A 20,248-nucleotide genomic window follows, 5' to 3' on the forward strand; every position below is an offset into this window, starting at 1 on the left:
TTAAATTTTATTTATTTATTGGACAGAGAGAGAGACAGCGAGAGAGGGAACACCAGCAGGGGGAGTGGGAGAGGGAGAAGCAGTCTTCCCGCCAAGCAGGGAGCCCGATAAGGGGCATGATCCCAGGACCCTGGGATCATGACCTGAGCCAAAGGCAGATGCAATGACTGAGCCACCCAGGCACCCCAAGATGTTCTTTTCCTTTGAGTTATATTGGCAGTGTTGCTAAAATTGAGCTCTCATGCTGTTCCACTGATCTGTATATATTATCTTTACATCAACACCATAGTCTCAACTTATGTTCTCTTTGTAATAACCCTTGAAATCAGGTGGTGAGTCTTTTAACTTTATTCTTTTCTAAAATGGTTCTGGCTGTTCTGTATCCTTTGAATACAAGTTTTAAAATCAGGTCATCAGTTTCTGCAAACTGGGAGTGTGGGGAACTATATTTATACATCAGTGTCGTATCTCAGCATCTCCCAGCAAGGTCTCAAAGCTCCCTAGTTACCGGAGAGCACAAGTCTAGACTGAAGCTGGATAATACAGCACTCCACAAAAGATGCCTCCAAAAGCACTTGATGTATCTATCTGTTCAGAGGAGATTTTTGGTTCTCTAGAAGTCTAGGCCGAATTAATGATTGGTAACTGAAAATTAAGCAGAGACAACTTGAAATTCAGTAAAATGAAACATCCTATAAGAAAGGAAATTACCCAGTGTGGCCCAGCTGTGATTAGCACATACAATTTAGAGAAACATTGAATTCTGATACAGCAAAATCAGTGATATGAGTTTATATAGGTATTTTATTTAGAAACATGGAGTTACACAAGAAGATACAGCTAAAGTTGAAAGTAAGATTAAGTAGCTTTCTCCAAGTCACAAAGCTAGAAAGACCTAGGTTCAGAGTCCTGTCTTCCCAAGACCTCTGATTACAAAGTCTCCCTCCCTTGAGTCTGAAGGGGAGCTTGTCCTGAACATAATTGTTTCACACACAATTCTAAAATTAATGACCTCAGTGTTAAAGACCACTCTTTGAGATAGACATGCAGTCTCCTGTTTTGTTTTGTTTCCTGTATTCCCTAGCTCCAGCCCAGCGCCATACATGTGACAGGAGTACAGTGAATATCTGACATGGGTGAAGAACAGTTAAAGCAGGGTGGAAAAATCGTAAGTCATCAGAGAAGCTAGATTTGGGGGTGGGCTTTAAACATGAGGACGACTTAGCCATGAAGTGGGGGAGGAGTGTGAATATCAGATTTTGTGGAACTAATGAGGGAAGTTACATCAGGAGTGCTCGGAGTTGGACATTTTTCCTTTGTGTGTGGAAGGGAGATAGACTTTATCGAGTATGTGGGAATCAAAGGCTTTAAATATTCTTATATTTTAGGTTTCAAGTTTTCACAGAAGTTATATTAGCTTTTGTGATTTCTTACTAATAAATACTAGGATAAATGTCTCCGTGCATGGTAACAAATAAAAAAGGAATTTGATAAATTATCTAGGGCAATGCATAATGCCTCATACATAAGAGGCCTTCAGGAGGGCAGTCTGAAAAGTCATAGTGTTAGAACTGAAAGGAGCCTTAGATAATTCCAACTAAACGAGACCTTAGAATAAATAATGTAACGAAGTTCATAGTGTGTTTTCAGTTGCCAAAAAAAGTGGTTGAAACAGTAGGAAACATTTATTATTTTGCATCTCTCAGAAAACTCAAAGGCAGGGTGGCTCTAGGTGAATTTCTTCAACAGTTCAAGGACTTCATCAGTGATGGAGATTCTGTTTTGTTCCACCCTCAGTATGTTTGTGATCAGTCCCATCTTGGTTACAAGGAATTCCAGGCAACAAACACATCTTAAGACAGGGCTAGGGGTGCCTGTGTGGCTCAGTTGGTTAAGCATCTGCCTTCCACTCAGGTCTTGATCCGGGGGTTCTGGAATCGAGTCCTGCTCAGTGGGAAGGCTTTTTCTTCCTCTCACTCTGCCCCTCCCCCCTACTCGCGCGTGAGCGCCCTCTCCCTCCCTCTCTCAAATAAATAAAATCTTTTAATTAGAAAAAAAAAAAAGACAAGGCCTTACGTCTAGAAGGAGATGGAGGCAGGGAGAGTGCAGTCTTTTCTTCCAGTGCTTTTGTCAGAAAGCTTTCCCAGAGTTCTCTCTGCTGATGTCCATTCACATCACATTGGCCAGAGACCATATGAGCTTAAATTCTCTCTCTTTCTCCCCCTCTCACTCCCCCCCACACACCTCCCAAGCCTCTCCTAAAGCATGGGATCACCCAACACCTAAACAAAATTGTGGTTTGGGGGATGGAAAGAAAGTGGGGCATGATTATTGGGAAGGCAGCCGATAATGTCCTCACACTAATGACTCAGAACAAGTTAGTGGTCAGCCTACACGAGACTCCTGGTCTCCTGTTTCCCAATTTAATTTTTCCCTCTTGACATAAATAGCCTATTTGCTTAATGAATGAATATTATCAATATTGCTACTTTTTCTACAGAATTTTGAATATATCCATACAATTCTGCCTCAAATGCTTTTTTGAAAAAAAAGGTGTATTAATATAAAACTAGACATGCTAATTTTTTGTGTGAAGCATATTGAATTCTTCAACTACTTGTGGTTCCTTATATGTATAGTGTTTCTGCCTCTGCTCCTACTGCTTCTATTACCTAGAAAACATGCAGGCTGGCCCCTTTTTTGGCTCCTTTATTATTTGAATACCTACTCAGATTTCAAGTATGAATGCCTCTGAAACTTCTTGACATTTCCCTGTCTTAATGAAATCCCTATTCATCCACTGCATTGTGTTCTAGATTCTCCTACACATTTAAAGTACTGATTTCTGTATAGGTTTGTCTTCCTTTTCTAGTCTAAGCTTTCACTGTAGAGACGGTTTTTCATTTCTCTTGATGAATCCAGGGTATAGCATGGTACTGAATATGTAATAGGCACCACTAATAGTTTTGTTTTGTTTTGTTTTGTTTTTTTTAAAGAATGGATGGGTCGGGCGCCTGTGGCTCAATCAGTTGAACCTCTAACTCTTGCCTTCGGCTTGGGTTGTTATCTTGGGGTTGTGGGATTGACCTCACGTCAGGCTCCGCACTCTGCAGAAAGTCTGGTAGAGATTCTCTCCCTCTCCCTTTGCCCCTCCCCCCATCTCTTTCTCCAAAATAAATAAATAAGTTATAAAAAAAAAAAAGAATGGATGAGTCATATACTAATTTTGTTTTCTCTTTGATTTTGTTATTTTCAACCAGTGAAACATGAATGTGGTTCTATAATGTTTACTTTTTATTTTGAGGCAAAAGTGATTCCTATAAGCATAACTCATTTCTGTGAAGAGATTTTCTTTAGAACTTAAATATTGAAGGAAAAGCATTTCATTTAATATGTTACTGCTTGTAGAACAAATTTAGTCTTAGCTCTGGAGACTTGTCAAAGGAGGTAAACATTACATAATTGTACCTAATGTAAATTAGATGTTCAGTAGACATTTGTTTATATGGTAGGTATGCCGTAACTAGAACTATTCACTTTATGATTTAATTTTTTCTTTTCTCATTTTAGCATTTATGACATTAACAGAGAACAGGACTATGTCAAGAATTCTGGGGGTATACTTGGTGAAAATGAATTAAGACCACCCTCCCAGCTACATTCTTTCTTAGAGAAGACCGAGCCAGGGTTCATATCAGAAAAGAGTGGGTATTAAACTAAATGCTATGAGTTATTACTAATGAATCCAAGTAGAACAGTACAATTTAAAAATTTTTAATTTAGATCATGTAAAATGAAAGGACTTTCTTTAAAAAAATTTATGATTTCCAGTGACTACAAATTTCATTAATCCGAAATAATCATTAATCCAAAATTAGTAGGTGATTAAATTTTTGAATTGCATCAGAAAAGGTTCAAGGGAAATTGTCACATTTCTCTATTTGTATTTCTTTGAAATTATGATTCATCTTACTTGGTTTTGAATTGAGATATTTTAAATACTAGAAATAATACATGCTTATGTAAGAAACACCTGAATTGTAGTAATTAAGGTAAAAAGTTTAAGTTCACCTTTCTCCACTTCCATTTCAGTAACCATTGGTTTAGACGCCGTTAACAATTTGGTTTCCCATCTTTCTAGATCTATTCTGTAAACTTTCAAACACATAATTTTTTATGTATTTTTTTTTTACCAAAATGACATTATATAATGCATGTTATTTACTCAGTAGTAGAGCAGATATCTATATGTGTCAGTACATACAGGTTTACTTGGTTTTTTTATGTAGTAGTTGTAAGGTGTTTCCTTATTGGTGCCAAGTTAGTTTATCACCAGGTTTTTGCTGCTATGGATGCTGGTGCATGGAGTAGCCTTGTACATATCTCCTGTGCACTCATGCTAGTATTTCTAAGGAATAGATTCCCAGAAATGGAATGGTTATTAGGTATGCACATTTAAGTTTTTGTTCGGTCCTGCCAAATTGTGCTATAAAAAAGTTGTATTTATCTTAAACTGTCAATCCCTTAATGTCTTAAAAATAAAGGTAACATTTTAGGGTTAGATGATTAAGAAATGGGTTCTTTAATTATCAAAGGGCCTACTTAGACTAGGTCAAATATGTAGGCATCAACAGTGTTAACGGAGGTAGGTTGCAGTCCATACTGTTGGGTTCTAAGTGTTTCTGTCTTTGATGAGTGCTATTGTATAATGCACAAATAGGAGGAGTGGTCATGATAGTCCCAGGGAGATATAGAAGGGGCTAATTTTTGTTAGAATTATTGTGACACCTAAGTTGTTGGCATTAGTTCATCTCATTATTTGCTTTCAGACCAGGCGCTTAGGGAATAGAAAACAGATACGTGTGCCATAGCATCGGAGATCAGTTTATCATTTTCTAATCCCTCTTATTTATTAGAAGTTAAAAAGAGAAACAGGTATCCAAAAGCGGACACTCCGTATTGCTGATGGATTTTGAGAAAGGGGGAGAATCCAGCTTATGTTAAGCTTGATTTAACTTCTAAGACTGAACCACAAATAGCGGAGAAATATGTCCAAAGTTAGGTGCTATGGGAAAGAATGTTAACTCTGTTTCTAGAATTATTGTGATTGAACTTGAATTTTCCCCACTTGTTCTCCATTGGTCACTTAAGCCCTAAGGGACACTCTTTCATTTTACAGACAGGTACTTTTCAAGTTGTTTCAGTATTTCTCTGTAGAATAGCCCCCTCTTCATTCTCTCAGTATTCTAATAACCTTGAATGTTTAAGTGAAGCATGTGTATTGCTCATCAAAAATACAGCCATCCATTTATTTAGTGCTCATACTGTTTTGTACACTAGTTTGTACTGTTTTGTATACTCTTACGTGAGAGTACATTGTGTGAGAAGAGGTAATGTCAAATAATATCTTGATAAAATGTTTATCTCCTTAGTTATACAGCAGGAAACTTGTGCTTTCTTAAAGTGTGTAGTTGACCTCATTTATTATAAAATCATGAAAGATTCAAGATTTACTGTGGATTTCTAACAGTTTTGCTTTGGGCATGCTTTTTCTTCTGCTAACTGTAAAATGGTTACTTGTAAAATATATTGCTGTTTGGAGAATGCTGACCTAAAGGGGAAGCATTTTTAACTATAAATAGTTTAGGAATAAAAATGTGTTAGCACAAAATCATTTCCTACTATTTCTTTTAAACCATTATCTCTGTTTGTAGCTTTATGGAGAACAGTATTCCTCACATTGGTAAATAGTATTCTCTGACCACATATATTTGGCACACTTCAGATAGGCTGGTTTTGTTTGCTTTTCAGATTGCACTATTTTTCACAGTTTTTCGTTTATTTTTGTGCATTGACCCTCAAAAATGTGGCTGTATGTGGTATTTGGAAAAGTTAAAACCTGTGTCTTCATATTACATCTTGTGGAATTTAAGAGTTGATAACCATGGAATGGTCATTTCCAAAGCTCTGACAACTTTTATTTCTTTCACTGTAAGCAACGTATTTCTAAAATATTGAGCCTCAAAGTTTACGTAGATTTTTAAATATTATTTTGCCCTTTTACAAATATTAAATACAAGGTTTCCCAAATTAGGATTTTTGGAGGAATCCTGACTTGCTTTGGGGCTAGCAGGGAAGCTTGTTTGTAAGACAGAATCACAAATGCTTAGGCTTCTCAGTTTGTTTTGAGCTGGTATAGTTAAAGAAAGCCATCATTTTAATTATCATCCCTGTTGTTTTGCTATTTGAACCTCTTTAGAATATCCGTATTTTTTATAGCATTCATATACTGATATTGAAGGAAGAAGTGAAACTGAGAAAAAGTTAAACAATTGATATGGATCAGATGTACAAACTTCAGGATATTCTTAAATGTTCCATCCTCTTTTCTTTCCTTCCTTGCTACTTAAGTCGTTGACTTTTGATACTAGGAACTTTATTAAAGCATTTTTAAGTTACTTGGATAATTGAAGTGTTAGGACTGTTTGGTCCAAATTAACTTTACTGAAATGTTTGTTTTCATTTTTATAATAGTTTAGTTTTTTACTGTTGTTCAGAAGTTAATTTTAATTAAAGTGCTTGTCTTTCCTTTAGCTTTTGAACTTTAATTGTCAGAGTTCTGGTAAAAGCAGGAAGCCATATTAATGTAGTTATTTATACTATATCACCAAAACTTCCAGTGCTCTGTATATTATTCCATTCTCTTTATTATTTATAAATAGTTTGTTACTTCCCTGCCTTGACCTTGTTAAAGAACGTAGAGAAAGATAAAAATGTAAGGGAGCAACCAAATCAGGTAGTTAAATGTTACAAGAATTCGTTAGGCTCAATTCTTGCTAAACTAAAAACTTGTAAAACAAAAGGCACAAAGCCTCAATTAAGGGTCAAGTCAGTAATTCTCTGTGAGGAAACATGCCTCTCTTGGGAGGGTCCTATCAGAACTTCTGGGCTAGCATGTGGGTAGGGTTTGAAAAAAGCACTTTCTAAAAGTAATAAAGTTTTATTTTTGTGAAATAAAAAAATAATGATTTCATAATATAACCCATAAGAAGTAAAGTTCAACAGATGTGTCTAGGCCATGAGGAAACCCCAAAGGTAGAACAGTTTCTAATGTGTTTGAGTGTGCAGTGGTAGGCCCCTTAAAAGGAACCGAACAGGCTTGCTTTGGGGATTTGATGAGAAGACAGGAGGGGTAAGTTTATCAAAATGTGGCATAAGTTTAAAAAAACTTCAGGTTGACAAACATTGGTCTAAGTGATTGCTGACCACCACTTTGATGCTACCACATTTGATCTGCTTGTCCCAACTGTGGTTACAACACACAGTTTTAAACCAAAAGGCCCACGGAGTCTGGCAGGGTTTATTTTACTCTTGTATTGAAAGTAATTCACCCTCAGTAACTCACCTCCGTGTAATGTTCTTCACATGAGAGGTCTTTTTAGATAGTACAGATAGTACAGATGTGGAGCCAAAACACAGTGTAAGTGTCTGAGTTTTACAGGATGGAAGTGGACGAAGTATTCAGTGATATTTAGATGCCGCTTTTAACCCCATCCTTTGGTTATCTTAAACAGTTGCCTTATTTTTGTTTGTGTTTTACAGTTTTTGAGACAGTGTCCTTGAGTTCAGACTCTGTCTTCCAGAGGGCAGTTTCAATTCTTCATACTTCTTACTTGGACTCTGCATCTGAGCATGGTTTTCAGTACAGTCAAGTGACTTTGGTGAAAAATGACATTTTCTTAAATGAGGTGAGGTGCTTGGTACACACTGTGTCTGTGTGTTAGTTTTATTTTAGTTTGTAAGAAATAAACCCATCATTGTGGTATAAAAGCCTATCTAGTTCTTCTCAGCTGTCACTTTCAAATGAGATAAGAAATCCTTGGAAGGTAATAAGAATATGTTTTAGGGACTAGGAAAATAATAAATTCTGTTAGTTCTTTAACAGGAGGAATTCAGATGATGCATTTTTAAAATTTAATTTGCAAGGCAAAATAATATGTTTATAGAATTCGATTATTCTCTCTTTTATACAGTACAAAACTTTTTACCAAGAAAAAAAAGCAAGTAATTATACTCAGGAAGAACTTCAAGAGACTTACGGGTTTCTTCTGTTTGAAACTGAAAATCAGGTAAGGGCATTAGGTCGTAGAATGTTAATTTTGTCATAGTAGTGTACAAAATTAATGGTATCATAAACTTAAATATTGGTATTTCACATCTCTGAGATTTGTAAGATTACTAGTTCTCCAGTCTTTTTTGTTGCTGAGTCTGGTGGCAGTGGGAATGATCGTGACAGCTAGTCCTGAAAGAGATTGGATTCCTTTTTGCAGGCCTTCTTTAATATCATCGAAATACATTTGTCAGCTCAGGGTGAGATTTGGATTAATACGGTTTCCTAAGTATGGGCAATGCTTTTTAATGCAGTGAATGGGTATTTCTCCATTCTGGATCATTGTTCACATAGATACTTTGTTTCTTATGGAGGTTTTTCAGGTTTCAGTTACATGGTTTTAGGGATAAGGTGAACACTTTTGGCAGTTGAGTTACTTGAAATTATTTCATGCCTGTGTTTGAAGACGGAGCTTCCGTATTGTTGCTCGTACCCAAATTGTGGGAGAAGGAAACTACTGTGTGGAATGTGTCCCCAGAGATGTATGTGGCTTCCTAGATACAGTTTTAACAATACCAGAGATTTATAATTCAACTTAAAATAATTTAGTATTTTGATTGGGTTCGTGATTTTTAAAGAACAAGGGTGGACTTGCTTAAAGAATACTTACGTTAGCACAAAATGTAGGAGTTATATAGTAAGACCAGAAGAGTTTGTTTATTTACTTAATCATCTACTTACAAATAAGATACACTATGGATTCATACTAAAAGACATTAGGGGATAAGACATTTTCAAATTTAGTGATTCCAAAGCTATAATTGAAGTCTTGAAGAGAGGACTTAATCTGGGAGCTTGTTTAATTTAGTTTTGCTGATGGCATTTTTGCTGATGGCATTTTTAACAGAAATGATAAAATTTAGTGAACTATTAACCAAATACAATTGCCTTATATAAGCTTGCTTTGTGCCGTAAATACATACCGTGTACAAATTCTATATTTATTTGAAAGCTTATAGATTATAGTGTTATTTCATTGTCTCTTCTAAGACTGATATGATAAGCAAAGTACTGTCTTTTATTTAAAGGCAAAGTTAGTATGTCAGCGCGGACTCTGTGTGGGCAGCAGTGCTATTACCACTCTCGGTGACCCAGCAAAAGGTAAGTCTGTGAGAAAGAAAGAATCTCTTCTTTTACAAGATGAGGTGGGGTTTAGTTCACTTCGTAAGACACTTATATTAAAAGCCAGTTTCATTAATGATGAATAATAATCTTTAGAATCAGGGCTTTAAACATATGAGCTTCAAGTCTAAGACTTAAGATTTGCCAATAGGAGTTACATGATTAGAACTTTTTCTTAAAGGTCGGTTGGACTAGAAGAGATACTGAAGGTCGTTTTCAGTACCAAGAGATTAGTGCGATCATCCAGGGCTAATGAGGATGTCTTCTAAACTATCGGAATGGCAGTAGGAATAGAGAATAGATGGAACTGGCCAGACTTGGCAACTGTGGAATGTGAGGAGTAAGAGAAAGGAAATATTCAGATATAAGCTTGTAAACTTAAACTACAGTGGTGGTGTTAAGAGACACAGAAGGAAAGGAGATTGGTAGGGAAGCTGAGGAGTTAAAAGAGAAAGGTAATCTTACGGTTAAGAATGTGGATTAACACTAAATTTCTTTGAGCTTCAAGCTCATCTGTGAAATTGATAAAACTGTCTTTTAGATCTGCTGTGAGGATCGTGTGAGGCTGCATGAAGCACTTAGTTCTCAGTGACTGGACGCTACTCCTTCCATGAATTAAACTTGAGAAATAGCGAGATTTTCCTAGGTGTTTCTGAGACATACCCTGCCGATGGTTAAAAATAGCTGCGTTAGAACTGGAGATGGGGCTCAAGGTGGCAGGACTAGGTGTTAGTTGAAGCCAAGGATACTGTTAACGTGGGGCAGTATCAAAGGAAAAGATGGCAAAGAACAGGACTGTGACTCTCTGTGGGCCCGGCAGGTGGGGGGGAGTAGGGGAGGAGGGAGAAGGGGAGAACAGTCCAGTGGAGGAGGAACTGGGGAGTAGAGTTTGACAGCAGAAGGATTAGAGGACGGGTGTGTAGCACTATCAGGTGCCACCAGCGTGGAGATCAGGAGCGGCTAGCTTCCTGCTGCCCTTTTCTTTTTCACAGCTCTACCGAGATGAAATTCATACACCCTGTAATTCACCCATTTCAAGTGTACAGTTCAGCTTTTCTTAATGTATTCATAGAGTAGTGCTGCTGTCAGCACAGTCCATTTTAGAGTGTTTTCATCCCCCCAAAAAGAAGTCCTGTACCTGTTAGCAGTGATGCCCCCTTCCCCGCTACCGCCAGCCAAGGCAACCACTACCCTGCTCTTCACCTCTCCAGGTTCACCTCATTCCGACATTCCACATACATGGAATCCTGTGTTTTGTTTTGTGACTCCTTCTCTCAGTTTAGTGTTTTCAGGGCTCATCCACGTTGTAGCTCATACCAGTACTTCATCTGCCTTTTGGTGGAATAATGCCCCATTGTGTGGTTTTACCATGTTTTCTTTATTCTTTCAGCGCTTGAGGGACCCTTGGTTGTTTGCACTTCTTGGCTGTTACGGAAATGCTGCTATGTGCGTTCATGTACAAGTTTTTGTGGAGACGTGTGTTTAGCCTTCCCTTAGGTGCAGACGCATCAGCGGAATTGCTGGGTTATGTGGTCACTCTGTGTAACACAAAATGCTTTAAAATTTACATTTACATCTTCTAAAGGCCATGACGGAATATATTCATAACCCCGATAACATTTTACATAAAACCTTTTCTTCTTCCTACTCTTTTTCACCCCTTCTCATTGTAAAACATAACTAACATAGGAAGAGAGGAGGGTGTAATGTACCCATTCCCTGGGTTTAACAGGTCACGTTGTGCATTATTCCCTTCATTTGGTTAAAATTTGTTGTTGTTGTTGTTGTTGTTGAAGAATTTGAAAATAAATTACAAGTGATACTTCAGCTTTCGTCTCCAAAATATAAGGCCCTTGTTCTATATTACTTTAGTCCCTAATTATATGGTTGATGTTTGAAAGGCTGGCTTCAGTGGGGTGCTGGAGTAGAAACTGCATTATTCCTAACAAATATACTTGTTAAAACATACTGGAGTGGGTAAGAAGATAGCACTACTGCCTGTGTGTATTTTATAGTTTCGTCTCAAATAGAAATGGTTAGTTCTGTGTATAATAGTAATATTTTATATGAATGTAGTGTCTTACAGTTTTAAAAGTTTATGGATCTTTTTAAATCTTCCTGAAGACCCTATGGCTTATGTGTCCAAGCACCCCCCCCCCCAAATCACATGGTTAGTAGTAGCAACTGAATGCCTTGGTGCTGGAACCCAAGCTTCTGACCACAAGTTCATGGCTCTTTCCAGGATATCCAAGTGGTCTCACCATTGTCTCGTATTTTCAAGAGATGCCTCAGTTTAGGAGTTTCTGTGGGATCTGCTCTTCCCTTGCCATTCCCCTGCTGCTGCCGCCTGGGGACTCTTTCCTGTCTCGGCTCTGACGGTAGCTTTCTGGTTGGTCTTGCTTCTGGCCTCTCCCTTCTTCAGACTCCACTGTCTTGTGAGTGGCAGTCTGTTGCTGAAAACCCTTGATGGGTCTCTGCTGCCCGCAGGGTAAGGTCTCGCCTGAAGAGCAAGTCCTGCAAAGGTCTTTACACTCAGTTCCAAGCGTCCCTTTCAGCCTCAGTTTCCCCTGCTTTCGCCCCTGCTTCCCCATGCTGTGGCCAACCCTCCTGCACAGTTTATAGTCTTTTATGCTTCCATACTTGTGTTCATTCTGTTCTCTGAGAATGTCATTCCTCTCTCTGTTTAAAGAACTCCTTTTCTAAGCAAATATAAGTGCTTATTTCCGTTTCTTTGTGTCCTCAAATACATGTGTCTGACAAATAGTTAGGCACCTACTGCATACTGGGCTGTGGTGTGGCCGCAGTGGTGAACAGAACAGCCGTGACCCCTGCCTGAACTGGAAACCTCACGGACTAGCGGCATAAGCTGCTTCAAGGCAGGACCTTGCTCTATTTACTTTGGTGCCACTGCTGCCCCGCACATAACCTGCCACATAGCAGGCCCTGGCGCTTATTATTAAATATTAAATAAGAGTCCTTACTGAGATGTTTTGCAAAAAATAACTGAGCATCAGATTACTACAGATAGGTCTTTTCACTGAATGATTGCCTTAAACAAAATAAACTTAGAATTTGCCAAGAATTGTGATGCTTTTATCCCTTTTGAGTTATTGTACCCCCTACGTGTGTGTGTGTGTGTGTATAGTACCTAATTAGAACATTGGTTGTCCATCAGATACATCTTGTCTCATCTTAGCTCTAATGTTTCCATACCTTTAGAATATCTCGAACAGTTTTTAAAAGGTAAGCAGTTTCAAAACAGTTTAATGTTGACTTTTGTCTTTTGTGTTGTCTCGTTCAGTTAAAGGTAGCACCTACTTGTGAAATGTATATGAGTAAACAATCCTTTTAAAGTGTGAATTAATCTATATCTTATACTTTTGTAGGTGTGTATATTTCCAAATACTCAGACTATCTTCATGCAAGACCATGGTATCATGGGAAGTCTGGTTATGTTGTCATTTTTAACCTAATTAAGGTAAAGCCCAAATGCGCTTCTATATAATTCTTCTTTTAAAAACTAAAGGTTATCAGTCTGTGATAATGTTCTTAGTAGATCATTTGCTAAACATCATAGTCACTGAAGACAGCTATAAATTCAGAAAAAATAACTTGTTCTTGCTTTCCTTTAAAGACAAAGCTTTTTTTGTTCATTTGATAGATGATCTATGAATATGTCTTTAAAAAACAAAACAACTTTCAAAATAATACGTAAGGTAATGAGTAAAAGCCTTCCTCTCACCCTGGTCCACAGTGCCACTTTTTAAACATTAAATAACAAGTAGCGACCTATAAAAACAACGTGATTACAGTTGTAAGAGAGGAATTTAGAAAGCGACTTTCGTTTTCTGATTTAAATTGTTGAAATAAGAGAGTCTTTTTTCCTTTATCCCTAAAACATCCAGACCTGTTCACAGTTTTATGTGGCGTCTATAACTGCTGATCTCAGAAATTCTTAAACACACCCTCAATAGTTCAGTATAAGTGAATCGCACAATTAGAGTTTTTACTCAAGTAGTTTGTAGGAAAACTCTGACTTTAGAGATTGGTGGGCTTTGTAAGGACATACTCCGCGGTCTCGTTTTGTTGTTTTTTGCTTTGGTCTTAGCTCTTACTATGTTGAGTTCTCACTATCTTGAGTTCTCTGATTATAAGCCAACACTACTGATGTGGTTTTTTTTTGAGTGTGAACTGTTCACATTCCAAAGTTTGTCCCCAAGGACTGGAGGGAAGGTAGCCTCACAGTGGTGGGCAATCCCCGCCCCTCCTCCCTCTGTCCTCCTCCTGCAGGAGAGCTCCTGCAGTAGATGGGCCCTCGGCTCAACACAACCCTCCTTCGGTGTTGTACCTCTGTCAGATTGTGCTTCGCCCTGGGTTTCTTGGCCCTGTACCCCCGTCTGGTGGATATTGCTGGTCAGTTTTTACCTGTATGCTCTCAGTTCTCCTTACTTTACTGCTGAAAAGCCAGCCATGCCCAAGATCATAAAATGTTGGAGGGGGAGAAGATAGAGGTTGATTGCTCACTGAGAACTATTTATATTCTTTGGCTTTTTATTATTGCTCCTGGTGGTCCTATGAATAAAGAGGCAGGACCTTAACACCCCCCCCCAAAAAAAATTCTTCCTATAAAGATAAAAATAAAAGTTTCCTATAACTTTACCTCATTTTGGTAGGTATTTTGTGTATTTTTTCACATATGTCATTATATTATTCACAACAGCTTTTAAAATCATTGTATGATATTTCATTGTATGGTAACCTTGACTGCCTCCCCTCCCGAAAGGCCTGTAACCCTTGATGAAGAGAAATCTGTAGTTGGAAATACTATCGACTATTCAGTAATTGGGCCCAGCTAAGCACTTTACTGTATATTTGCTCCTTGCTGATTTACTGGGTCCTGGCATAATAGAAATACCTTGATCTAAAAATTACAATTGATAGCTTAATACTTCAGTTTGAAAATTCATCTTGTGAAATTTTATATTTCATTTGTCATCTTTTATGTGACAGTCTTTGACTAAGCTAACCTGTTCAGTTGGTGGGCTAATTTTTCTTTTACAGAAATGTTTCTCTTAAGTTTGGGGTGATTCATGTACTCCTTTCATGTTGTGATAAAAGCTGTGATCATTTACTTCAGAAAGATGCCCAGACATACCAGATTTTTAAATACAGTGTTAAGAGGCTCATGGATAATTAAAACTATTGTTGGCCTTAAGATAATTCTCTCAGAACCATAGTTGTTAACACAGTTTGTTTAAAACATATCCACATCCTTACTTATTAGGCTACTTTTAAATGAATCCTAGAGTAAGATTATTGCCATTTGAAGACATCTGATTAGTCTTAATATTTTTATTCTAGGGAAAAGTCAAGTTTGTGTCTGAGAATTATACCACTAACTATACTAGTCCATCTTCTGGCTATGATTGCCACGTGGCTGCAAATACTAACAAGGTTTCTCACAAGACGAGTCATTTTCGCGCATTTGAACTGAGTCAGGTATAGTCACCTGGGAATAAATCATTCCCAAGATACATTTCTGAATCTCATGTGTTAAATGTCAGCACTGGGTGGAGTTGAGATAAACTTGGTACCAATGGAATTCCGTAGTGCTACTCTGATAATCCTTATTTCTTTTCTTTCAGTATTACCTCTATGAACTTTCAGGCAGTTCTGTTATTGAGCGACCCAGGCAGATCTATCCTTATATTATTGTAGCTTTTCAGTACAGGGAACCTAAAACGATGGCAGCATCAGCTCATAAAAGCATGTAAGTAATTATGCACATACTTTGTTTTACTGGATATGTTCTGCTTGCTCTTATAAACATGGCTTTCCTTTTTCCCTAGATTTGAACTCAGTGAAAATGGTAAGAAATTATTTAATTGGTTCTTTTATGTCTTTTAAGTAAATGTTTTGCTCATAAATAATCAGTGTCTTTCTTACTCATTTCTTAAAGCCCTTACCTCTTCGTGGCAAGGCAAATTAATTATTCAAGGCTGTCTGCTGTGTGATATAACTCTTTGGTCCTCTTACAATACATCTGTTCCAACACAACTGTAAGTATTGAGTTTGTGTCCCTTACTACTTTTTTTTTTTTTATTCTCATTTTGTGGTCTTGTTTGTTGTTACTGGTGTGAAACAAAGCAATTGTACTTGGTTTTTGATTAGAGTACTGTGGGGTAGATGTATAGAGCATAGGAAATTTAAATTCAGGTCTAAATTCTGACCTTGGCTTTGAAATAGTTAGTTTTATAATCTTTGACAAGTCACTTTGGAAGTTTTAGTGTCTTAATCCATTCATGGGAATATGACCTTGCAGACTAAATTGAATTAATACTAGATGTTTGACTTTCCCAAGAAACAAATTGGATTTGCCTGGATAGCAGATGCAGCAGATTATAGGAACTTAATACTATCATTGAGTATTTATTAAGAGTTGCAGGAGCTGATTTTGTAATTTTCCCATGATTTTCCTAGACCACTATTAAGTAGAGTAGCTTTTACATATATTTGCATCATAATGAAGTATTTGCTTCTGGGGCACTGTGAAAGGCATCTTATGAAATCTTTGTATTTAGTCTGTTCTTAGTTTTCACCCAAAACTGTTGAAAGATACACCTATTTTGTTGAAATATAAGCTGAAAACAGGTGTGCTATCAGAATTCATTTTTTTCTGTTGACTGACCTGTTCTAAGAGGGAGAATTGAGGGTTATTACAACCCAGAGAATAAAGTAAGAATTCTGTAAACAGGGGTACCTGGGTGGCTCAGTCGGCTGAGTGTCCCACTCTTGATTTCGGCTCAGGTCATGATCTCAGGGTGCTAAGATCGAGCCCTGCATCGGACTCCGCGCTGGGTGTGGAGCCTGCTTAAGATTCTCTCCCTCTCCCCCTCCCCACGCCCCTCCCCTGTGCATGTGTGCTCTCGCTCGCTCTCAAAACAAAACAAAACAAATTCTGTAAATAAATAAATGGAAGAGCTGGGAAAGTTCGTTGTCACTGGGGAATACAACTAATGAGCATAGAGAGAAGTAGCTGGAACCATTGCCTAAATGATTAACATCACCAGTGGTGGAATAAATACCACGTGCTTCCTATCAGGATGCATAGAGAATGACACAGTGCCACCCCTGTGCTATTCCTGCCAATCTAAACAGCAGGAAGCATCAGCCATACCCAAATTGAGGGGCATTCTGCAAAATACATGGTCTGCATTCTTCAGAAATACCAAGATCATTAAAGACCAAGAGACTGTCCAGATTGAAGGTGATCAAAAAGACATAACTAAATGCAGTATGTCACCCTGGCTTGGATCCTAAAACAGTAAAAAAATTCTTTTCTTTTCTTATAAAGCCCCTTAGACAGTTGGCAAAATTTGAGTAAGGTCTGTAGGTTAAATAGTGGTACTTATTAATTTCTTGATTTCGTTAGTTGTTTTGTGGTTGCACAAGGAAATGTCCTCTTTTAAGGACACACACAAAGAAGTATTTAGGGGCAAGGGGCATTTATAAGTCTACAAGTATTAAAAATGATTTTTCAGTGAAAAGTCGGGGAAAGTGGTAAAGTCTGGATGTGGTTCATTCAGTGGCACTGCATGGTAAGCAGTCCACTATTGTCAAAAGTTGGCAACTCTTACATAGCATAATTTTTAGAAAATTCTCATTTCAGCATGCATATTCTTTCATTCATCTGGGTATTTTGCTAATTTCAAAAATACATGCATTCAGAAAATATGAACATATTTTTAAACTGTGGTCTGTGGGGTCATATATTTGAAAATAATATTTATAAATATGCACATTATTTGATTCAGATTTTATCATTTTAAGGACTTTCTTGTTATGGTATTTTTGTTTGCACTTATTAGAAAATAAAAAATTATGAAGCTATAGTTTAAATGTTTATTGAATTGCGTGGTGGTGTTTTGTTTTTTAGGCCACATGAGCTAGATTTTAAGTATGTAATGAAAGTGTCATCTTTGAAAAAAAGACTACCAGAAGCTGCCTTTAGAAAACAGAATTACCTGGAGCAAAAAGGTCTGTTCAGATGCAGTGATAACACTGCACGCCCTGGGCTTTGTTCAGTTATTTTCATAACTGTCACACGCACACTCATACACGCTTGTTATGGCTTTGCCCTAAGTGATCTGCAGAAGGGCCTTTTGTAAAAGTTGTAGGGTTGCTGTGATTTAGTGCCTTGGAGGCTAACTAGTAAAAGTTGTAGGGTTGCTGTGATTTAGTGCCTTGGAGGCTAACTAGAAAGTGAAAGGTAGTTTCTTCTAAGGTGGTAGAGACTAGCTTTACTATAGAACACTGAGGGAATTCAGCAGAGAGATGCTTACAAATAGTTGGAAACTCATAATCGTGTCTTTCAAGGAGAGCAGAGGCTTTGTGGTGGTGTTTTGTATATATTTATGGACTTCTGACTGAAGAAGAAAAGCAGAAAACATGACAAGGAAATTTCCTGGTCATTTAGATTAATTCGTGGAACACTGATGTCTATATTATTTATATAATATATATTTGTCTTGTTAAATCCTGTCGTAGAGTCCATATTAATGAAAGCATTGTTTTGAAATACTTGACACAGTAACTTCTTATTGAGGAGTTTTATAACAAAGACCATTGAATATTAAATTTTTTTAAGAGTATTTCTAGTTCTTTCATCTTTTTAACATACAAAATGAAAAACTTGGTATAAAAAAGTGTAATAGTATTTTAAAATTAGACATGTTCTGTTTTTCTGATTTTCTCCATAGTCTGTTGCCAGGATATGTGCTTCAGGATGTATGAGGTGGAACTGTCAAACAAACAAGGGGAAAAAATAGATAAACTTACAGAGTACATTAAAAATAAGCAATTGGTAAGAATCACCTATTTAAAATGTAATTAGTATTTTTTCCTTGAATTAAGAAATTGCTATCTCATTATTAGTTGACTGTGCCTAGAGTGAATTATTTTAGTTTGCTGAAAGGATTTACATCACTTAATATGTGACATATTCTTAATATTTATTATCTAATATTTTCATCCCCCTTTGTGTCTCAGTTTACTTTCGTGTTTCGCTGGTTAGTTTGTACTCCTGATTTTAAGAACAAGGGGACAGTTTTCCCAAATACTTTGTTATTATTGTTGTTGTTCTTGTTTTATGACAGAAGAATTGAGTAGATCCCTAGTGTTTCTGAATTAATCAAAGGACCACTTCTGAGATACTTCTTTAAAGGTGACCTGTGTTGATCTGTGGGTATGTAAGGGAAAAAAATCAAATGCTGGTGCTCCCACTTTTTCCATGTTGTAGAAAGTAAGATGCTAATGAGGAGTATGTAACAATCCAGACTTCTGTCCATTTCTCCCCAATGAGTGGAGGCAGCCGTTCGGCGGATGCTGAGCGGGGGGCTGTCAGTGTCAGCGGGGGACGGAGGCTGTGTTGCTCTGCTGTAGCATAGTCCATTTTCTGTTCAGAAAGTAAAAGGAAGAGAGTCCAAAGATGTTTTCAGAACATGTATTCATGAAGTGACTGTAAGTGCAAATGGTATCAGAAGACACAGATCACAGATTACATCAGGTCCTTCCTCCTTGGTGTCCATGCTTTTTCTTCTTTTTTTTTTAAAGTTTTTATTTGAATTTCAGTTGGTTAACATACAGTATTATATTAGTTTCAGGTGTACTGTACCGTGAGTCAGCACTTCCGTCCAGCACCCGGCGCTCGTCTTGACAGGGGCTCTCCTTCATCCCCATCACCTCTTGTCCCACCCCCACCCCTCCCCTCTGGTCACCAGCAGTGTGTTCTCTAGAGTGCAGAGTCCGTGTCTTGTTTTGTCTCTCTCTCTCTCTTTCCCCTTTGCTTCTTTGTTTTGTTTCTTAAATTCCACGTGTTGAATGAAATCATATGGTATTTGTCTTTCTCTGACTGACTTAATTCACTTAGCATTATACTCTCTAGCTCCCATGCTTTTTTTTTCTTGCCTCATCATTGTATGAATAATTTTTACATATCCATCTCTCCACCTAGACATTGAGTTCTTTGAGGGCAATTATATCTTAAGCATCTTTGACGCCTAAGTGCCTGTGCCTGGTGTATAGAGGACAAGCAATAGATACCCCTTGGATAAAGTGTATGTGGGCTTGTACCTAGAACACTGACCTTCATGAACAGTACAGACCAAGGTCTCTTTTTAACAGGGTGTTAAGGACATATATGGCTGTGTTTTTGTGTGTGTAAATGGAAGAGTCTACTAGATATGTAAAAGACTGTATGATTCCTCCCCACAAAGTTCAAATAGGAACTTTAGCCCTTTCAGTACATAATCTGAGAGACCAGTAAGGCATCTATTTCTCTTTTATTTGCACATTTCATCTGTATCGCAAAACTAAAATGCAGAAGAATGTAGAGGCTGACTCTTGTCACTTTCACTTTTTACAGCAGTAGAAAATGAAGCCAGAATTATACCTGCAACTTACTAGGTACCAAAGCTATGGGTATATATAACTACTGGTATATTTATTCAGTAATTTTTTTCTTCAGTCCCTACTGTGCACCAGAAGCACAAATACAAATACAGTCTCCGCCAATCAGAGAATTTGTAAGACTGGAGGAAACAAAAGCAGAAACTATCAGGTGCCCAGGGGCTTATCAGAGAAGCCTGCGGAGTGATTATTCTGTGGTTGTAATCATCGGAAGTCTTTTTTTCATACTTTAACTGTTACTGAATAATTTATTGATTCCCCACATTTGTAGGCTTATGACCTATCAATCTTTGAAATAGAATGTTTTCTCACTTTATTCTAAAAAATTGTTTATTTTGTTTAGATTTCTTTTTTAACTGAAAAATTATTATATGAACATTGGATTTTCTCTTTGTTATGGATATATAAGCTTTTGAAGTGGTGACTAATGGAAAAGCTGTTATCTTTATGATTTACAATGGCAGCTTTTAGATAACTTCCCCACTATCT

The 20,248-nt window shown here is 37.4% G+C and overlaps 1 protein-coding gene across 9 annotated transcripts in view; it reads left to right on the forward strand.

Annotated features, from left to right (window-relative positions):
* The window catches only part of TASOR2 (transcription activation suppressor family member 2), an 80,514-nt gene that overhangs the window by 27,133 nt on the left and 33,133 nt on the right, over positions 1-20,248 (forward strand). For 5 of the 9 annotated variants that reach the window (XR_004620862.1, XM_011226373.3, XM_034644128.1 and 2 more), the window contains 11 exons: positions 3,571-3,704; positions 7,603-7,748; positions 8,034-8,129; positions 9,199-9,271; positions 12,679-12,770; positions 14,654-14,791; positions 14,938-15,062; positions 15,142-15,161; positions 15,252-15,351; positions 17,229-17,329; positions 18,052-18,155. Coding sequence is in view for 8 of the 9 variants with exons in the window: in XM_011226373.3 (XP_011224675.3) it covers positions 3,571-3,704; positions 7,603-7,748; positions 8,034-8,129; positions 9,199-9,271; positions 12,679-12,770; positions 14,654-14,791; positions 14,938-15,062; positions 15,142-15,161; positions 15,252-15,351; positions 17,229-17,329; positions 18,052-18,155 (1,129 nt within the window). In the remaining variant the exon portion in view is untranslated. Of the gene's footprint in view, positions 1-3,570; positions 3,705-7,602; positions 7,749-8,033; positions 8,130-9,198; positions 9,272-12,678; positions 12,771-14,653; positions 14,792-14,937; positions 15,063-15,141; positions 15,162-15,251; positions 15,352-17,228; positions 17,330-18,051; positions 18,156-20,248 lie in introns of those variants that run through there. The other 4 variants (XM_034644127.1, XM_034644131.1, XM_019800845.2 and 1 more) reach the window with 4 other exon arrangements.

Source organism: Ailuropoda melanoleuca, chromosome 15 (genome assembly GCF_002007445.2).
Source record: "Ailuropoda melanoleuca isolate Jingjing chromosome 15, ASM200744v2, whole genome shotgun sequence".
In the NCBI taxonomy this organism is placed as follows: Eukaryota; Metazoa; Chordata; class Mammalia; order Carnivora; family Ursidae; genus Ailuropoda; species Ailuropoda melanoleuca.